Below are 17,797 nucleotides of genomic sequence, written 5' to 3' on the forward strand. Positions count from 1 at the left end.
TTTTTTTATATAAGTAATTATGCCGTCTAACAAACTTACAGAATAATTTGTTGGATTTAGAGATTTACATATTGTGATTGAATATTGCTAAGAAAATTGTAAAAAGTGTAGTAATTCAGATTAATGCGAAGATTGTGAAAATGGGCTTTTATTGTTTGAGAATAAATGTATAGATAAATGTCCTGAAAATTATTTCGAGTAAAATAATAAATGTGTTATTTGTGATGATTCTTTTTAATGTAAAAGGTGTATTAAATAAGGATTTAATTAATGCTAAAAATGTGATAAAATTATAAAAATTTTATCGGATTAATGTCGCTGAAATTTATATATATTTTATTTTATATTATATAATTTTTTTTGATATTTTTAATTTAATAAATAATATTTGGATAAATACATTTTTTTTATTTTATCGTTCGAAATTTTATTGTATTAAATAATATTCAAGTTATCTTCTATTTTAATTTTAATTATATAAATAACTGTAGTTTTATTAATGTTATTTAATTTTTTAAAATATTTCTTTTATTTAGATTTTTAATAATTTTTTTTTATATAATTTTGGTTTTATTTTATGGAAAAAAAATAATTTTTTATTTTTAATATGTTATATTTATTTTTTGTATTTATAATTAATTTATAACTTTTTTTTATATAAGTCATAAAATTTTAAGAATCTTAATAGATAACTTCTTTGAATAAATATTTTTAAAATTAAAAAATATAGGAAGAAATAAGTAAAAAAAATAATATTAAATAATTTTTGCATATTATTTAAAACATCATTAACTTATCTTATTAATATAAAATTTAACTATAAATGCATTTTTGAATAATTGTATATTAATTATTAAAATATATCTGATAAAGTTATAATATGATAAAATTATTTTTTAAAATTATAGATATATATATAATAAAAGATAAAATAAATATTTAATATTTAAATTTTTATATTAATTAAATTATTGATATAAAAAAAAAAATATAAAATATATTGATTATATCAAAATTTTTATGTTTTTTTCAAAATAATAAAAAATAAAAAGATAATAAAAGCTAATATTTTAAAAATAATTATAATTATAAATAGTTAAAATTTATTTATATATAAATTTATATAAAGAAATGCATAAAATATTAAACTTTAAATTAAAAGATATTATTTTATATTTAAAAATTTTTATTATCTATTAATTAACATATTTCAATTTTTTTGTTTTATTGTAAAAAATTATATTTATATATTTTAAAATTTAAAAACCTATTTTATAATTATTAAGAAGTTATTAATTTATTTTTTTATAAAATAAAATAAATCTTCTAAAAATTAAAAATTTTGTATTTTATATTTTCTATCACTATTTACAATAAAAAATTACTTTTCTATTGTAATAATCCATATCTTTTAAAATAAAAAAAAATAAAAAAATATGTTTAATCAACTTCAACATTAAGAAATCCATCAAAAAGAAATAAAATTACCCTTACTATCCCAAACATTAAAAAATTTAAACATCGACCCCCATGACCCAAATTGGCGTTAAAATCTACGTGAAAAACGCCAAAATAAAGTCCCATAATTTCCCCCAATGTAAAACTCTACATTACTAAATGTATTTAAAAACGAGTAAATATCTCATCTACCAATCTGGGTAATGCGTTAAGCAGGTCGTTATCTTCCTGAATTTCGTTAAATTAGATAAGATTGGTCTTTTTTTGATTTATGTGATAATCCTTTATTGGCTACAGAAGTAACTTTATAGCCATTATAGAGATTTGAAATGGATGCTGGTATCATTTTTAGTGATATTTTAGTAGTCCCTAAAGTAATGGGAATGGAGGTTGTTATGGAGGAAAAAAAGGGACCTGTATTACCTTAACCATTATTAGATCCTTCGCATTTAGAAAGATTAAAAATCCCAAACATTGAAGATTTAGGAGATGTTTATGATGCTATATATTTATTTAGATAAGCTGTAGACGGTACAGTATCAACTATAGGTATTTAAATATATGTATTTAAATATTTATATTTAAAATATAGGTTTCGCAGGCGCTCCATGGACTTTAATGTGTTATATGATAGAAGGTAGTGGAAGTAAATTATATTCAAAAGTAAAAAAATGGATATATAAATGGCCTTAAGAGAGTAAATAATTACTTCAAATGATCACTGATGTTCTTATTGATTATTTATCATCGTAAATAGAGTCAGGAGCTTAAGTTGTGTAAATTTTTGATTCTTGGGCTGGAGAATTAAGTACTTAGGATTATTAAGAGTTTGGTTTATAATATTGTGTATAAATAGGAAATAATCTGAAGGAAAAACACCCGGATTGTAATATTATTATATTCGCTAAAGGACAGCATTCCGAATTAGTTTTTTAATAAAAATGTTTCGATTGTATAGGAGTAGATTATGCTTTTGATTTAGAAAAAGCAGTGTAATATGGAAAATAATATAATAAAATAATTTAAGGAAACCTAGATCCGGGTGTTTTAATGGGCAATAAAGAAACTATAGTGTAGAAAACTAGAGATATGATAGATAAAGTAGGTGTTAATAAATATATTGTTAATTTAGGGCATGGTATGTGGCCGGAACATGATTTGAATAATTTAAAAATTTTCGTAGATGAAACTCATGAGTATTCGAAAAAACTAATATAAAAATAAAAAAATTAATGATAATTTTGTAAAAAATTAATTATATATAAAAATAAAAACAAAATTAAATATATATTTAAATATATATAAAATAATAAATTCATATTTTATTTATTTTTATTTTTAAAATAAAAAATTATAATTAATATATTTATTTATAAATAAAAAAAAGATATTGTTTTTTTTATAAAAATAAATAAATAAATATTAAATAGATAAAAAAAAATTATTAAAAAAAAAAATAATTATATAAAATATTAATATATTTATATTCATATTTATACATAAAAACATATTAAAACTTATCAAACAAAATAATTATAATATTATATTACAATTATATATTTCTATTTATACATGAACTTAGAATTATAATTAGAATCAAATAATTTAAATCTCTAAGAAGTAATAGTAAAATCCCCAAAAATAAAAATAAAAAGAATAAATAAAACAATCGAAGACACTAAAATATTACTTTGGAAAAATTATCTTATATATAAACGTAGCAATCTGCCTATATTATTTCTATCAATAGGTCCTTTATTTATTTGTATAATAATATCATATTTTCAACATTATTCAACAATCCATTACGATAAGTTTATTCCATATCCAACCGTTCATAATATATCAACACTACTTCCTTGCGAATATTTCGATTCTGACCCCGATTGTGTAACTTTAGCTTACGGAATAATCGGCAAGAGAGAAAAATGGGTCCAAAATACTTTAAATTATATTGAAAAAATAAACCATTGGGACAAAAAAAAACACTTAATTGATATATTTTCTGCCCAAAACGGTCTTTAATACTAATAAAAATTTTAAAACTACTTTAATAAAACCGAAAACTTAGATAAATTACACTATACTGTGATTTTCTGTACTGACTCATATATATTAATGAAAAACAATACACATATATACGAATATTAATGTTAATAAAGTGAAAAAAAGCAAACTTTTTTTTATTTTTTTCAATTTAATAATTCGATGGCGGTTTTCGATATGGATAAAAGCTCGAATTATCCATTTATAAAAGATCCTTTATTATTAACTTTGAAATTATAAATAGATAATTTTTTGGTTAATTTTATAAATGAAAAAAATTATATTAATTCCAATTCTTTTTTTGAAAATAATTGGTAAGTTTTTCCATATGTGCCTTCTAGATTTTTTACTGGCTTTAATATAATTTCATAAATGGGAGCTTTTTATTATTTCTTGATTCCCCTTTATTTATTTATACATATATAAGGAGAAATTATTACAGAAAAAGAATAAAAAATACTCTAAGGACTTTAAGTCTTCGGAGTCTCCTAAAAGTCCTTTTTTTTAAGCTGGTTTATTACAGCTTTTTTATTGTCCTTTTTACTCTCGTTTTTGTAAGTTTTTTTCTCGATTATTTTCAAGTTTTAGTTCTTTTAGTAAACACCTTTTATTATCAGTTTTGCACTTTTTTTTAACTTCTGTATATCGATGTAGGCTCTAGGATTATTTTTACAAAGCATTACTAAGACTAAGACTGAAAATTATCTGCTTTCCTTTGCTTTTGTGCTGTTTAGTGTCGTTATAGAGCTTTTTATATCACAAAAATCTTTAGTTTTGCCCTATATATATGGAATAAAAAGGAGCTTTTGGACATAAATTGCCACTTGGGTACTTTATTTATATTCTCCATTTAATTATAATGTGTCGTTTATGTTAATTTCGTTAAAGGCAGGTTACCATTTTGATGATTTGACTAATAGATGGTAAGAAGGAACTGGTTTTTATTGGAAAGATTTGTTTGAAGAATTTGAAGGTGAAATTAACGGGGAAAAATTCAAAGGTCCTAGTGTGTTTAAGATGATTTTTTTGCTTTAATTTTTGAGTTTTATTTTTTATGTTTTTTTGGCAATTTTTTTTGATGAAGATAATTTAGGACTATTTTTAAAAAAAGAATCATAAGAACTTTAAATATAATAAGAAAAAAAAAAAGACAATTAAAATATATAATAAAACAATCAAGTTAAAGGAATTCAAATAAAAAATATATCAAAAACCTACATAAATAAAAAAAAAAAAAATACAGCATTAAAAAATATAACATTAGAAATATAATAAAATGAACTTATGTGTATACTAGGACATAATGGAGCTGGAAAAACTACATTAATAAACATACTAAGTGGTTTATAAAAATATACAAGTGGCAAAATAAATATATGTGGTTATGATATAAATACATAAATATAAGAAATAAGGTAATATAAATATAAATATATATATATATATATATATATATATATATATATATATTTATATATATTTATTAATATATATTTATTTTACTATTATTATTATTATTATTTTTACAGGGAAAATTTAGGTGTTTGTCCTTAATTTGATGTTTTATGGGATTAATTAAGTCCTTTGGAACATTTAATGATTTTTGGTTTTATTAAAAATATATAGAATTTAGAAAATGTTGCTTGGTAAACTTTAAAGAAGGTTTCTTTAGAAAAGTAGGCTCATGTATAATCTAAGACACTTTCAGGAGGTATGAAAAGGAGATTATCGATTGCTATATGTAGTTAAGGTTAACCTAAGGTTATTTTCTTGGATGAGCCAACTACTGGAATGGATACGAAAATTAGAAGAGAGGTTTGGAAGTTAATATAGGAGATAAAAGAAGGGAAATCGATAATTTTGACCACTCATTCGATGGAAGAGGCTTAAGTTTTGTCTGATAGGATTAGTATATTGGTTCAAGGTGAACTAAAATGTATTGGTACCGGTTTAAATTTAAGAAATGAATATGGAGGAGGATATAAAGTACAAATTGTTATGAAAGACTAGATTATATGCAAAAACAACAGTAAGTGTTTTTTATGCATAGAGAGTTTTTTTTCTAAAAAAATAAAGAATTTAAAAACTTATGATAAAAACGAGAAAATGATAAATTTTATAGTGGATTAATAGGAAGATATAGTATATATTTTTTAGATTTTAGAAAATTAAAACGATGATAAATTACATTTTTTAAAAAATATTAAGTATTTTTCACTTTCTCATTCGACAATAGAGGATGTTTTTAGAAACATAACATAAAAATATTATAAAAATAATAATAATTTAAATTGAATTTATATGAAAAATATTTTATTATAAATATAAAATATTATAATAAATATATATATATTTATATATATAATAATAATATGAAAGAGAGTAAAATTTTTAAATTTGATTATTTTTAAAAAAAAGAATAATAAGATTAAAATATTGATACTTAATAAATAGTAAAAAGTGATACTTTAAAGACTATTCAAACATAAAATAATGATGATGATGAAGAATAAGAAATAAAATATAGTAAAAATTCTTCTAATCGAAACTCAAATCCTTTCTTATAAATATTATAATAATCTTAAAATAAATAAAATTTAATTCTAGATAAGTCATTTGATTAAATTATTTTTTAAGAAAATTAATTCCAAAAAAGTCCGAAATGTTCACTTTGTGATAATTTGTTTGGAAAACTCTCTCTTAGATAACATCATTGTAGATTTTGTGGACTTTCATGTTGCTAATTATGTTCGACTAAACGAATAAATAGCCTAAGAGTCTGTGATCTTTGCTTTTTATTAATTAGTGTCAAATATAAATAGAAAGATAATTAGTTTGTAGAAAGTCTAATTAGTTATGAAAATTAATAATAAAATCAATTAAATTTAATAAAAGATGTATATTCAAGTTAATAATAATAAGAAAATAAATAAATATAAAAAAAAGATATAAAATAAGTAAAATATAAAAATAAATATATATATATATATATATATATATATATATATATATATGTATATATATATATATATTATATTTATATATATATTTTATTTTATTCCTACTCACAATTTTTATTAGTCTTTTAATTTTTCATTAATTTATTACATATTTACATTATTAAATAAAATATTATTATAAAATTTTATAATTTTTTTATCACATATTTTACAAAATTTAATATAAATTAACCTATATTATTTATATAATATTTTTTTTATAGGAATAAAGCATATTAGAGTAAAACGAAAATCTATTATAATAATTAGAAATAAAAATTAATATATAAGATTAAAATTACGATAAAATATATAAAGAGGAATAAAATTTAAAGAAATTAATAAAAGAAAAGACTAGTCTTTTAGTAAATAAAAAAAACTTCTTAAACACAATTATGCTATGCTTTAAAGAGTTAAAGAAGATATAATTATGAAAGAATAAACTATAAATTAAAAATAAATAAAATTAAAATAAATAATATAAGAAGAAGAATAATAATAATAATAATAATTTTTCTAACTTAATAATGACGAAAGAGGAGAAGAATATAAAAATTCAATAATTCATAAATAAAATATTGCATAAGATAATAGTGTATGTGATATTATTATTAGAGAAGGCTCATAAGAAAACTATTATGCAAGAAATTATTCATAATTAATAAATTAAAATTACAATAAATAATAAATTTAAATTAAACCTAAAAATTATAATGTCGCACCAATTGATTAAACAGAAATATAATCATAATAATGCATAAGTAATTTAAAAATATAAAAATTATAAATAAGATAAATAAAAAAATTTAATAATAATAAAAAAACTTAATATAAATGGATATAAATAAAAATAATGTTTATTATAATATATATAATAATATATATATAAATAAATATATATATATATATATATATATAAATATATTATTTATATGTACATATAAATTTTTATATACATATAACTTATTTTTATATTTTTAATATATTTTTATTTTTATATAGTTTTTTGATTTGTCCATCAATTTTTATTTAATTTGTAAAAGTTTCATAAATATATATATATATATATATTTTATTTATTTATAAAAAATAATTAAATACATTAATATATATATATTTAATAATAAAAATATATTTATCAAAATAATTTTTATTAAAGAAATTCATCTACAAGAAATTCAAATATAAGATCTGATATTTCCATTAAGATTTCTGCCTTTTCATCTTCAAAAATTAGCCATTTGTATTCGTTTTCTTTTATATCTTTAAGTAACATTTACGAAAGTCTATCTTCAATAACTTAAGACAAATAATCATTATCAGGAGTCAATCTTTCTAATATATCATTTAAATCTAGCCCTTCTTATATTTTAGGAACACAAATATTATCATTTATTAAACCACATAGATTTGAAGACCATTATTTAATTTTTTATTTAGCTTTAGTTAGTCCTTATAAAATAGTTTTTTCATTTGTTAATTCTTTATAGACAATTTTTTCTGTTTTAGTCCAAGGATAAGGTTTACCTCCCATTTAATAAAATGGTCTTTATATATTTAAAGCTTCATTTAAGGAATCAAATAAAACTTTATTATGAATATATTAATATTCTTAAATTGTTTATAATTTAGAATCATCTTCATTTCCCTTTATTTTAATAAATAATATATATATATATATATATATATATATATATAAAAATATATATATTTATATATATATTATTATTTAATTTTTACAATAATATCATATTCAAAATCAATAAATATATCCTCATTTAAAACAAAGGGTAAATTAGCATAATTTTAATAAAATTCTGAATTTAATTAATCATATCCATGTATTAATCTTAATCTTTATTAAGGAAAAAAGCCGAAAAAAGTATTTAAATTTTATATAATTTCGTGTTTATGATTATCTAATTTTTAAAAATTAAAAAAAATAAATACAAAAATATATATATATAAATATATATCTATATATATATATATATATATATATATATATTTATATATACATATATTATAGTTATTTTTTATTTTTTTAATACTTTAAATATATTCAAATAATCTATCTACATATTAGTTTTATGTAAAAATATTTGTTGAAAATCCATTTTCGATATTTATAATTTAATTGACATTTTCTTCAGATAATTAATATTCTATTCTAGAATTTATTTATTCAAACAATTTCCATTTTTCTTTTATTTATTTTAATATTTCATTATTATCCTAAATTTTAATAAAAAAAATATATATATATAAATATACATTTGTTTATGTTTAATATATATATATATTATATATAGATAAATATTTATATATATATATATATATATATATATATATATAATTTATCATATTTACAATATAATTTTCTATAACTTGACCATTTTATTATAGTTAATTTAAACTTCCCTTACATAATTCCACTAATTTATTTCTTAAATTATTATTTACTTCTATATTTTCGTTAATTTAACTTTTTTATTCATTTTTTTATGTAAGTTAGGTTTTTAATAATTCTTTTTTTTTATTTTAAGATATATTAACATCATCAAAATCAACATCTATATCAACATCAACATTAACATCAGCATTATTATCAACTTCTCCTTCTACTATTTTCCCTCCAAAACTATTTTTAAATTCAAACTTGGAATTTTTTTTACATTTCTCAGCTAGCAATAAATCCCTTTAAGTTTAAATTATTATTTAAAGAGCTTTTGCTAATCCTCTTTTTAATGCTTTTTAACTTTTCAAGATTTCATCTTTTTCATGCTTAACCCATTTTTCAAGTAAAATTTTCTAATTATCATAAGTACGAGGTGAAATGTGGTTTGAATTTAATAATTTATTCATAGCTTTAATCTAAGATTATTAACGAATTTTAAGTGCTTATTCTCTTAAAAGAATAATTTAATTAATACTCTCTTAGGACATTAATTATTATATTTTTTTACTATTAAATTCCTTAAATGAATTTTAACAAAAAATAGAACTTGAAGAAGATTCATTTAATAAAGATGATTTACTATTATTATTATTATTATTATTATTATTATTATTATTATTTTTAATATTTTTATTATTACTATTATTAATTTTTATATTTTCATTATTTTACTTTTTTTTTTCTTTTTTATTATTCGTTTTTTCTTTCTTTAATAATTAATAAAGATTTTTTAATTCGTTTTTTATAGTTTTTATATCATCTGTTTTATTATTTTCATTTTCATTTTCATTTATATTTTCATTCTCATTCTCATTTTCATTTTCATTTTCATTTTCATTTTCGATTTAATTATTTAAACTATAATAATTATTATTAATATTTAAAAATTTATTCTATTATTATTTTATTTTTCTTTCTGAATTTATCTAATATATATAAATATATATATAGTTTATATTTTAAAATTTACTAAATTATTTATGTATAATTCAGATTAAGAAATTTCTTTTTAAACGACGAATTAAGCCGAATGTGATTTTTTATTTTTTTCTTTTTATTTTCTTCTATATAATATTATTCTTAATTATTTTATTATTTATTAATTTGTTATTCATTTACGATTTATAAATATTCTAATAATACTTATCTAGTAATATATCCTTTCCAAATTTTCTATATTTTAATAGCTGCTTAGTTCATTTAAAATAAACTCTTTTGGCTTTAATTATTTGAGATATTTTATTATTTTTTAATAAAAAGAAATCTCTATGATAATTAATTAAATTTATTTTTCGCATTTATAATTTCTGATTTTAATTTTGATTTTTCTTATATTTTTTTTTCGTTTTTTCTAAATTAAAAAATGCTTTTCGGCTTATTATTTGTATTTTTTATAGTCCTTTATGACAATTATAAATTATTTTATAATATTTATATATTTAAAGGACTTTTAGATATATTCAACTTACTATCAGATAAAGATTTACTCATTATATTTTTAAATTCCGAATATAATTAATTATAATCACTATCTATATTATTATATTATTAATTTTCCTATTTATTACTACTATTATTATTATATTTTTTGTTGCTCTTTTTCTAAAATTTTTTTTTCTTTTTTTGAATATTAATTAGTATGTGCTTAATATTAAATTCAAGATTTAAAATTTTCTATTTTTTTCTTTCTTCTTCATATTTTTTTGCTAATTTTTATTTAAAAAGAGTATTTTCGGTCATCTATTTTTTGTTTTCCATATATTAAATAACTTATAGTTTATTATTTTAGATATTTTCTTTGAAAATTTCATTATTTTAATAAACCGTTTTAATTTTATTTTTATATTCTTAAGAATGTTAAAAAAAATAAAAATATTAAATATGAATAAATAAAGATATATATATAAATAGATATATATATATATATATATATATATATATACATTAAACCATATTTTTTTATATTATTACAATTTAAAGTATCTAATCCAATTTATGATCTTCGAGTTTTATCATCTAGTTTATTTTTTTAATTATTTTTTTTTCTATAAATTCTTTAAAAATGAAATTGCGATATTACTCAATCTTTCTTAATTACAACCCCAAGGAAGTTTTTTAAACAGCTTAAAATTATTATTTTATTTCATGTTTTTAATTTCTTGATTAAAATTTGTAATTGATGATGTTTTGTTATGTTTTATCATTAAAGGTTATATTATTTAATTATCATTATTTTTATTTAATTATAATTATTAATTATTATTTATCAATACTGAATACTTTTTATTTTTATTAATTTTATTGTTATTTTTATTAATATCAAATTTATTTTCATAATAATTTCTATTTAAATTTTATTTATTTTTATTATTCTCAAAATCGATTTTATCATTTTCATTATTATTTATATTAATTTCATCATATTTTTAAAAATTACTATTACTATTATTATTATTATCTTTATTAATTTTATGGTTTTCTTTTGTATTAAAATTATTATTATTTTATAAAGGTGTTTTTAATGTTGCTTATTCCAATTTTTTTATAGATTGAACATGTTGTTTTAATTAAATAATTTTTTTGTTATTTTCTTGATTGAAATCCTTCGAAATATGTTTTTTTTTCTTAATAAAAATTATTTATTTATTTTTTTATATAGGAGAATTTAATAAGCCGCTTTAAGATATAGAATTAAATTTCTTATTTTACTTTTAATTAATTGTCTTTATATCTTTTTATAATAAATTCATTAATTAACTTTTTTTAGTTCCTTAATTGCATTTGTTACTACTTTGGCTTAACTAACGAGCAGTCTCAATATTAGCCTAATTTGAAATACTATTAAATATATTAAATTATCTGCTTAAATCAGAAAAAGAGTTTTTAGTTGTATTTGGCATTGTTTTATATGATTTTAAACTTTTATTTTCAATCATTAATGGAAATTTTTCTATTTTTTTTATAGCAAATAAGTAAATATTATTTAATATATACTTAAATTTTATGAATGTTTATTTTCAAATACATTTTCGTTTTAATTTGAATGAAGTTTTCTACAAGTTATATTTAAATGTTCTATTATACTTTTTTATAAATAATAATAATATATATATATATATATTAAATATATAATTTTTATATATTTTGTATATTTTATATATTTATGTTTTACTAAGGATCAATCTATTTTTTTATTCTGTATTTTTTTTTTAATTATACTTATCATTTATACTTATTTAATATTTTAGTTTTAATTTTTTAGTAATAAAATATTTTTTTTTTATTATATTTTCAAAAACACATTTAAATATTTATTTTTAGTATTTATATATGTATATATATCATTAGCTTTTATTATATAATTAAATATAAATACTTTAAAAATTTATATTATTCAATATTAATATTTGAATAAAAATGTCTAATTTTTTTTCATTTCATTTACTTTTAAATAACATAAAAATAATAGTTTAAAAAAATATATTATTAATATTTATATATTTTTAAATATAATATATATTTATTATAAAAAGAGAAAAAAATTGTTTCTTATAAAAGATAATAATATATAATTTTTTAATTAAAAAAAAAAATATCATATTTTAACTTTCTTTAAAAAATTAATTTATTTTAAAATTTTTTATTAAAAATTTAAAATAAATTAAATATTATATTTAATGTTTTTAACTTATTAATATATATAAATTCTAAATTTATACTTTCATAAAAACACAATTATTAAAGAAAAATAATAATTATTATCTCAATTTATTATGGAAATTTTTAAATAGTAAAAAATTAAATAAATATTTAATAATTGAATATAGTATATAAATAAAATATAAAATAATTATTTAAGTAACAAAAAATAATATTAATATTTTATTTCATAAAATACAATAATTATTAACATTACTATATTTTTTATGTAATTCTTATTCAAAAACACAAAATAAAAAAAAGATTATTTATATTGGGTTTAAATATTTTTAAATCAAAAAATATAAACATATTTATTATATCTAAATATATATATTATTCAATGGAATATTGTAATAAATAAATTAAAAAATATTTTTTTCAGATAATAAATTAAAAATATAGTCTTTAAAAAAAAAATTTAAAAATAAAATTTAAAAATAAAATAATTATATAAATTTTAAATTAAAAAGTATTTATGAATATATGTTTAATTATTTTAATAACTTATAAAAAAAAATTAATTAAAAATATAAATATATATTTTTTAATATTATGTCTATTTTTTATACCATTTTTATTAAATTACTACTTTTATTTCTCCCTTTAAGCCAAATATCTTTTTATTTAAGATATTATACGTTAAATAATTAAAAGTGGACCCCAACATATTATAAATATGTTATTTAAAAGAAGAAGAAAAATAAATGAAATAAAATATATTAATAAAGAAAAATATATATATATATATATATATAATTATAAAAAATATATAAGTGAGTGAGAAGAAAAAAAAAATATATATATATATAATTATATATGAATGTATATATATATATATACCAGTTTTTTTATATTTTAGTTTATTAATTTTTTTATTTAAAAAAAAAAGGAAAAAAAACTTATTAAAAATAGGAAAAAAAAAAAATAAAAAAAAATAAAATAAAAAAAAATAATAAAAAAAAATGAAATAACATTTATCAAAAACCTAAAACTTCAATAAATGTAAAAAAATAAAAAAGATCAGTACGAAAACTTAAAATAATCTTATAAATTTATATTATAAATATGTAAAATCAAATTCCTTTACATAAACCTAATTAGAAATACTAAAAAAATAAATATACACAATGTCATAAAAGAGTAAAAAAATTCTAATAAATGAATTAGAAGCTAATAATATAAATATCCTTAAAAATACAAAATAATCATAATTAATTATGTGCATTTCTCATGGCAGAACTTTTGGAAAAATTATAAAAAAATGTCCTTCTTGTAAAGTTGGTAAACTTTAATTTGAAGTTGAAGAAGGAAGATATATTTGCATATAAAATATAAGTTATCCAATGTAAAATAATTGTGGATTAGCATATGATTTTTAAGAAATAGAACATTTAAAATGGATATAATTGTGCAATTGACTCTATAATTTTTTTATTTTTAAAATAAAATTATATTTATATATTTATTTTTATATATGCAAAAGAATTTTACTTTTTTTTTTTTTTTTTTTTTTTTTTTTAATAATGTGAAAAATATAATTTATTATTATAATAAAAGACTATTTATTAAATAGAATTTATTAAATATAATTAAAATTTACAATTTTTATATATTATTTGTGTAACAAAAAAAAAAAATATATACATAAAAATAAATACATATATAATTAAAACTTTTTTTTTTTTTTTTTTTTTTACTTTAAAAAAATAAAATGAAAAGCTTCTTAAATATGTAAAAAATAAAATAAATTCTATTATAAAAACATATATTTTAGATTTAAAGTAAATATAAATCAAGATATATAAAAAATTGAAAATGAAAATTTACAAATGACAAATAATAATATTGTTCATAATGTAAATAAAAAAAATATCTAACAGGCATTTATTTATTTTTAAATACAATATTGTTTTATTTGTAAAAAATAAAGATAAATTAATAAAATATACACTAGTCTTAAATAAATATTAAAGAAGAAAACAATTTTTCCTTAGTTTAAATCATATGCAATTGCTTTTTTAAATAAAGGTATTTTTATTTTTTTCTCTAAAAGAATATAAATATATGAATTTTAATTATAGATTTTAAACTGTAAAAAAATAAAGAATTAAATAACTTGGGTAGTAAAAATAGTCTTGTATCGTATTATATTTTAATTTTATATTTTCATTTTTATATATATAAATAAATACTAAAAATTTAAATGTTTTAATTATAAAAAAAAATAAAGGGAAAAAAAACTTTAATTTTAGATTTAGATGAAACATTAGTACATAGTTCTTTTTAATAAATAAATGAATACGATTTTTAATTTGAAGTTAAATTATATTATTTATATATTTTATTTCTTACATTATTTAAATAAAAAGATAGTAGTTAAAAATATTCCTTATTAAATATATGTAAAAAAACGTCCAGGAATACATATTTTTTTACAAAAATTAAGTGAAAAATATGAAATAGTAATATATACTGCAAGTATATCGGAAGTAATTAAAATATATATATAAAAAAAAAACTTTAAATCTAATATTTAAGTATGCAAATTAAGTATGTAATATAATAGATTAATAAGACGTAATTTCTTATAGACTTTTTAGATAACATTGTTCAAACTATAGAGGTAAATTAGTAAAAGACTTAACAAAATTAGGTAGAGAATTAAAGGATATTATAATAATAGATGTATTTATATATAAATATATATGTATTGATATAAATATATATATATATATATATATATATATATATATATATATATATATATAATTAGAACTCTGAAAATTCTTTTTTATTTTAACCTGAAAATTCGATTTAAATTTCAAATTTTTTTGAAGATAATAATGATACTGAGCTAACTAAATTAATACCTTTTTTAATATTTTTATCGGATGTAAATTTTTTTTTTTTAAGAATAAAAATAAACAATTTTTTTTTTAAAAAAGGTTTATGATATAAGATCTACTCGTAAATGGATGGAAAAATATATAAATAATGAAATAATAGACTATATAGATATGAATCATAAAGAATAAAAATATAACCGAAAAATGTATTAAAAAATAAATTAAGAAAATAAAATTCCTTAATAAATAAGCAAATATTAAATATAATCTTTGGATTATTTAAATGGAAACAAGCTTTAGTATTCAGAAGTTAATTTAGAATAATAAGTAAAATAGTAATATTTCAGGAATAAAATATAAAAAAAAGGATATAAATCTAAAACTTGACAGTCAAAATAATAAAACAGAATATAATAATGATTTTAACAGTGAAAATTATGAATATAAAGGAAAAAATTATCCAAACCATATAAAAATTATTTAAAGTAATAAATATTTGTAAAAATCTATTAAAAATAAAAACTTAAATAAAACTTGCCCAAATTTTTATAATTCTAATATGGAATATTAGTAGTTTCTTAAAAATATAAAAAAATATAAAGCTAATTAAACTTATTAAAATATAAGCTAATTAGAAGCAGTTAATAATACATAAAGTAATTTTAAAGAAAATATAGATTTAAAATTGTTTTCTACAAAATAGAATAAATAAAAATATAAATTTTGGGATGATTATTAATAAAAATTTGATGATAAATATATAGATTATTAATTAAATAATAATAAAAAAAACATTTTGAATAAGTAATAAAAATTTTATTAAAATAAAAAAGAGTTTAAAAATTTATATAAATATAGTTGATTGTTTTTAGTATTAAATTTAAAAAAATATTGTATTAAATAAATTATAATATATATTTATATATGTATATTAAAGTTATAAAAAATATTTATTTTTAAATTTCATATTTATATATTTAATATAAATATATTAATTATTTATTTATATATATTATTTTATTAATTTTAGAATTAATTTTGTTTTATATTATGAAAATGGTTTTTATTTATTATTAATATTTTTTATTTTTTAAAATTATTTTTAATTTATAAAAATTTTCATTATATAATTATTATCATACGTCTGAAGTATATATATAAAAATTTATTTATCATTAATATATAAATATATCTATATAAAAAAATTTAGGAGTTAATAAATGAACTTAAAAGTTTATAAAAGACTTGCATAAATTATAGTTTAGTAAAAAATTAACAAAAAAAATGTAAATTAAAATAAAAAGGATTTAATAAATACATCTCCTGAATTATTTTTAGTTGATTTTAGTCCATTAAATAAATAAGTAAAAAGTAAAAACGCATATTTGATTTTTGGTGAACATGCACGTGAATTAATAAGTACTGAAGTAGGTTTAAATTTAGTTAAAACATTATGCCAAACAGGAAATGATTAAATAAATAAAATAAGATAATAATTTAAAATTTAAATAATAGTAAACTCAAATCCTTTATCACGAAAACAAGTAGAAAACGGATACTATTGTAAAAGAACTAATGAAAATAATGTAGATATAAATAGAAATTATGATAGTCATTGGATATATGTAAATATATTTTTATTTTATTTTATTTTTTAAGAAATAAAAAAAAGAATGATTAAAAATATACTAATTCTGGAGAAAAACCTTTTAGTGAAATCGAAACATTAAAAATAAGTGAAATTGGTTAAAAATTAAATCCTTTAATTTTTTTAAGTGTACATTCCGGAACATTAGGTTTATATACTCCTTATGCATATTCTAATAAATAATGTATTTTTTAAAAAAATATTAAATTATAATATATTATATATATATATATATATATATATATATATATATATATATATATATATATATATATATATATATATATTTAAGGCTAATATAATATAGAGAATATGGTTAGAATATTAAAAAATATATAAGATTAATATTGCAATAATTGTTCTGTTGGTGCGGCTGGAAAATAAGTTGGGTATCTCTGTTCAGGAACTTCTATTGATTATTTTTATGAAAAAGGAGTTAAATATTCATTTGCGTTTGAAATTTTTGATTAAAATTAATAAATAAATAATATTTAATTAAGAAAAAAAACACATAAATAATATAACCAATAGCATTCTAAATCTTGTTTTATAAATGATGATTATAATAATTATATGTAAAAAAATATTATTTTTATTTATTTATTTTTTTAATTGAAAATTTAGTGAGGAAGAATGTTTT

General features: G+C 15.9%; 6 protein-coding genes across 6 annotated transcripts in view, besides 47 other annotated features; 5 read left to right on the forward strand and 1 right to left on the reverse strand. All coding sequences in view use genetic code 6, as the record gives it.

Annotated features, from left to right (window-relative positions):
- The window catches only part of IMG5_034670 (zinc finger lsd1 subclass family protein, putative), a gene marked incomplete at both ends in the record, with an annotated part of 874 nt that extends 797 nt beyond the window's left edge, over positions 1 to 77 (forward strand). The window contains one exon of the mRNA XM_004039021.1: positions 1 to 77. This exon is cut by the window's left edge and continues 394 nt beyond it. Coding sequence (XP_004039069.1) covers positions 1 to 77 — 77 coding nt within the window.
- A 248-nt stretch (positions 78 to 325) lies between these two features.
- Positions 326 to 368: a microsatellite.
- A 134-nt stretch (positions 369 to 502) lies between these two features.
- Positions 503 to 566: a microsatellite.
- Positions 538 to 566: a microsatellite.
- Positions 567 to 1,436: 870 nt separating this feature from the next.
- On the forward strand, positions 1,437 to 2,694 carry IMG5_034780 (uroporphyrinogen decarboxylase, putative; the record flags this gene model as incomplete). Its single annotated transcript, XM_004039022.1, has 2 exons — positions 1,437 to 2,007; positions 2,051 to 2,694. The coding sequence occupies 2 exons, from the start codon at positions 1,437 to 1,439 to the stop codon at positions 2,692 to 2,694; spliced, it is 1,215 nt and encodes a 404-aa protein (XP_004039070.1).
- Positions 2,003 to 2,048: a microsatellite.
- Positions 2,695 to 2,863: 169 nt separating the features above from the next.
- Positions 2,864 to 2,927: a microsatellite.
- Positions 2,891 to 2,921: a microsatellite.
- Positions 2,891 to 2,928: a microsatellite.
- An 894-nt stretch (positions 2,929 to 3,822) lies between these two features.
- Positions 3,823 to 7,513, forward strand: IMG5_034790 (hypothetical protein; the record flags this gene model as incomplete). The annotated part of the gene is made up of 4 exons (XM_004039023.1): positions 3,823 to 4,919; positions 5,034 to 5,533; positions 5,959 to 6,030; positions 7,506 to 7,513. The coding sequence occupies exons 1-4, from the start codon at positions 3,877 to 3,879 to the stop codon at positions 7,511 to 7,513; spliced, it is 1,623 nt and encodes a 540-aa protein (XP_004039071.1). The 5' UTR covers positions 3,823 to 3,876.
- Positions 4,923 to 4,998: a microsatellite.
- Positions 4,928 to 5,027: a microsatellite.
- Positions 4,935 to 5,025: a microsatellite.
- Positions 5,812 to 5,878: a microsatellite.
- Positions 6,416 to 6,469: a microsatellite.
- Positions 6,427 to 6,483: a microsatellite.
- Positions 6,434 to 6,518: a microsatellite.
- Positions 6,479 to 6,553: a microsatellite.
- Positions 6,941 to 6,982: a microsatellite.
- Positions 7,158 to 7,201: a microsatellite.
- Positions 7,365 to 7,437: a microsatellite.
- Positions 7,381 to 7,465: a microsatellite.
- Positions 7,468 to 7,516: a microsatellite.
- Positions 7,471 to 7,510: a microsatellite.
- A 125-nt stretch (positions 7,517 to 7,641) lies between the features above and the next one.
- Positions 7,642 to 9,449, reverse strand: IMG5_034800 (IQ calmodulin-binding motif family protein, putative; the record flags this gene model as incomplete). The annotated part of the gene is made up of 4 exons (XM_004039024.1): positions 7,642 to 8,151; positions 8,244 to 8,422; positions 8,555 to 8,738; positions 9,060 to 9,449. 4 exons carry the CDS (start codon positions 9,447 to 9,449, stop codon positions 7,642 to 7,644), a joined length of 1,263 nt encoding a protein of 420 aa, XP_004039072.1.
- Positions 8,169 to 8,226: a microsatellite.
- Positions 8,458 to 8,531: a microsatellite.
- Positions 8,793 to 8,858: a microsatellite.
- A 92-nt stretch (positions 9,450 to 9,541) lies between the features above and the next one.
- Positions 9,542 to 9,609: a microsatellite.
- Positions 9,610 to 9,717: 108 nt separating this feature from the next.
- Positions 9,718 to 9,793: a microsatellite.
- Positions 9,732 to 9,808: a microsatellite.
- Positions 9,809 to 10,825: 1,017 nt separating this feature from the next.
- Positions 10,826 to 10,889: a microsatellite.
- Positions 10,857 to 10,903: a microsatellite.
- A 273-nt stretch (positions 10,904 to 11,176) lies between these two features.
- Positions 11,177 to 11,215: a microsatellite.
- Positions 11,216 to 11,243: 28 nt separating this feature from the next.
- Positions 11,244 to 11,293: a microsatellite.
- Positions 11,294 to 12,094: 801 nt separating this feature from the next.
- Positions 12,095 to 12,124: a microsatellite.
- A 315-nt stretch (positions 12,125 to 12,439) lies between these two features.
- Positions 12,440 to 12,487: a microsatellite.
- A 580-nt stretch (positions 12,488 to 13,067) lies between these two features.
- Positions 13,068 to 13,107: a microsatellite.
- A 350-nt stretch (positions 13,108 to 13,457) lies between these two features.
- Positions 13,458 to 13,502: a microsatellite.
- A 41-nt stretch (positions 13,503 to 13,543) lies between these two features.
- Positions 13,544 to 13,623: a microsatellite.
- Positions 13,577 to 13,626: a microsatellite.
- Positions 13,577 to 13,634: a microsatellite.
- Positions 13,580 to 13,627: a microsatellite.
- A 520-nt stretch (positions 13,635 to 14,154) lies between the features above and the next one.
- Positions 14,155 to 14,182: a microsatellite.
- A 41-nt stretch (positions 14,183 to 14,223) lies between these two features.
- Positions 14,224 to 14,254: a microsatellite.
- Positions 14,255 to 14,374: 120 nt separating this feature from the next.
- Positions 14,375 to 15,896, forward strand: IMG5_034810 (NLI interacting factor-like phosphatase family protein, putative; the record flags this gene model as incomplete). The annotated part of the gene is made up of 7 exons (XM_004039025.1): positions 14,375 to 14,394; positions 14,745 to 14,805; positions 14,894 to 14,980; positions 15,033 to 15,152; positions 15,202 to 15,348; positions 15,437 to 15,556; positions 15,609 to 15,896. The coding sequence occupies 7 exons, from the start codon at positions 14,375 to 14,377 to the stop codon at positions 15,894 to 15,896; spliced, it is 843 nt and encodes a 280-aa protein (XP_004039073.1).
- Positions 14,809 to 14,841: a microsatellite.
- Positions 15,332 to 15,431: a microsatellite.
- Positions 15,354 to 15,431: a microsatellite.
- A 673-nt stretch (positions 15,897 to 16,569) lies between the features above and the next one.
- Positions 16,570 to 16,627: a microsatellite.
- A 283-nt stretch (positions 16,628 to 16,910) lies between these two features.
- Positions 16,911 to 17,773, forward strand: IMG5_034820 (hypothetical protein; the record flags this gene model as incomplete). The annotated part of the gene is made up of 3 exons (XM_004039026.1): positions 16,911 to 17,134; positions 17,182 to 17,341; positions 17,450 to 17,773. The coding sequence occupies 3 exons, from the start codon at positions 16,911 to 16,913 to the stop codon at positions 17,771 to 17,773; spliced, it is 708 nt and encodes a 235-aa protein (XP_004039074.1).
- Positions 17,357 to 17,445: a microsatellite.
- Positions 17,366 to 17,444: a microsatellite.
- Positions 17,774 to 17,797: the final 24 nt, after the last annotated feature.

This window comes from Ichthyophthirius multifiliis (assembly GCF_000220395.1).
Source record: "Ichthyophthirius multifiliis unplaced genomic scaffold scaff_1120509249812, whole genome shotgun sequence".
Classification (NCBI taxonomy): Eukaryota; Ciliophora; class Oligohymenophorea; order Hymenostomatida; genus Ichthyophthirius; species Ichthyophthirius multifiliis.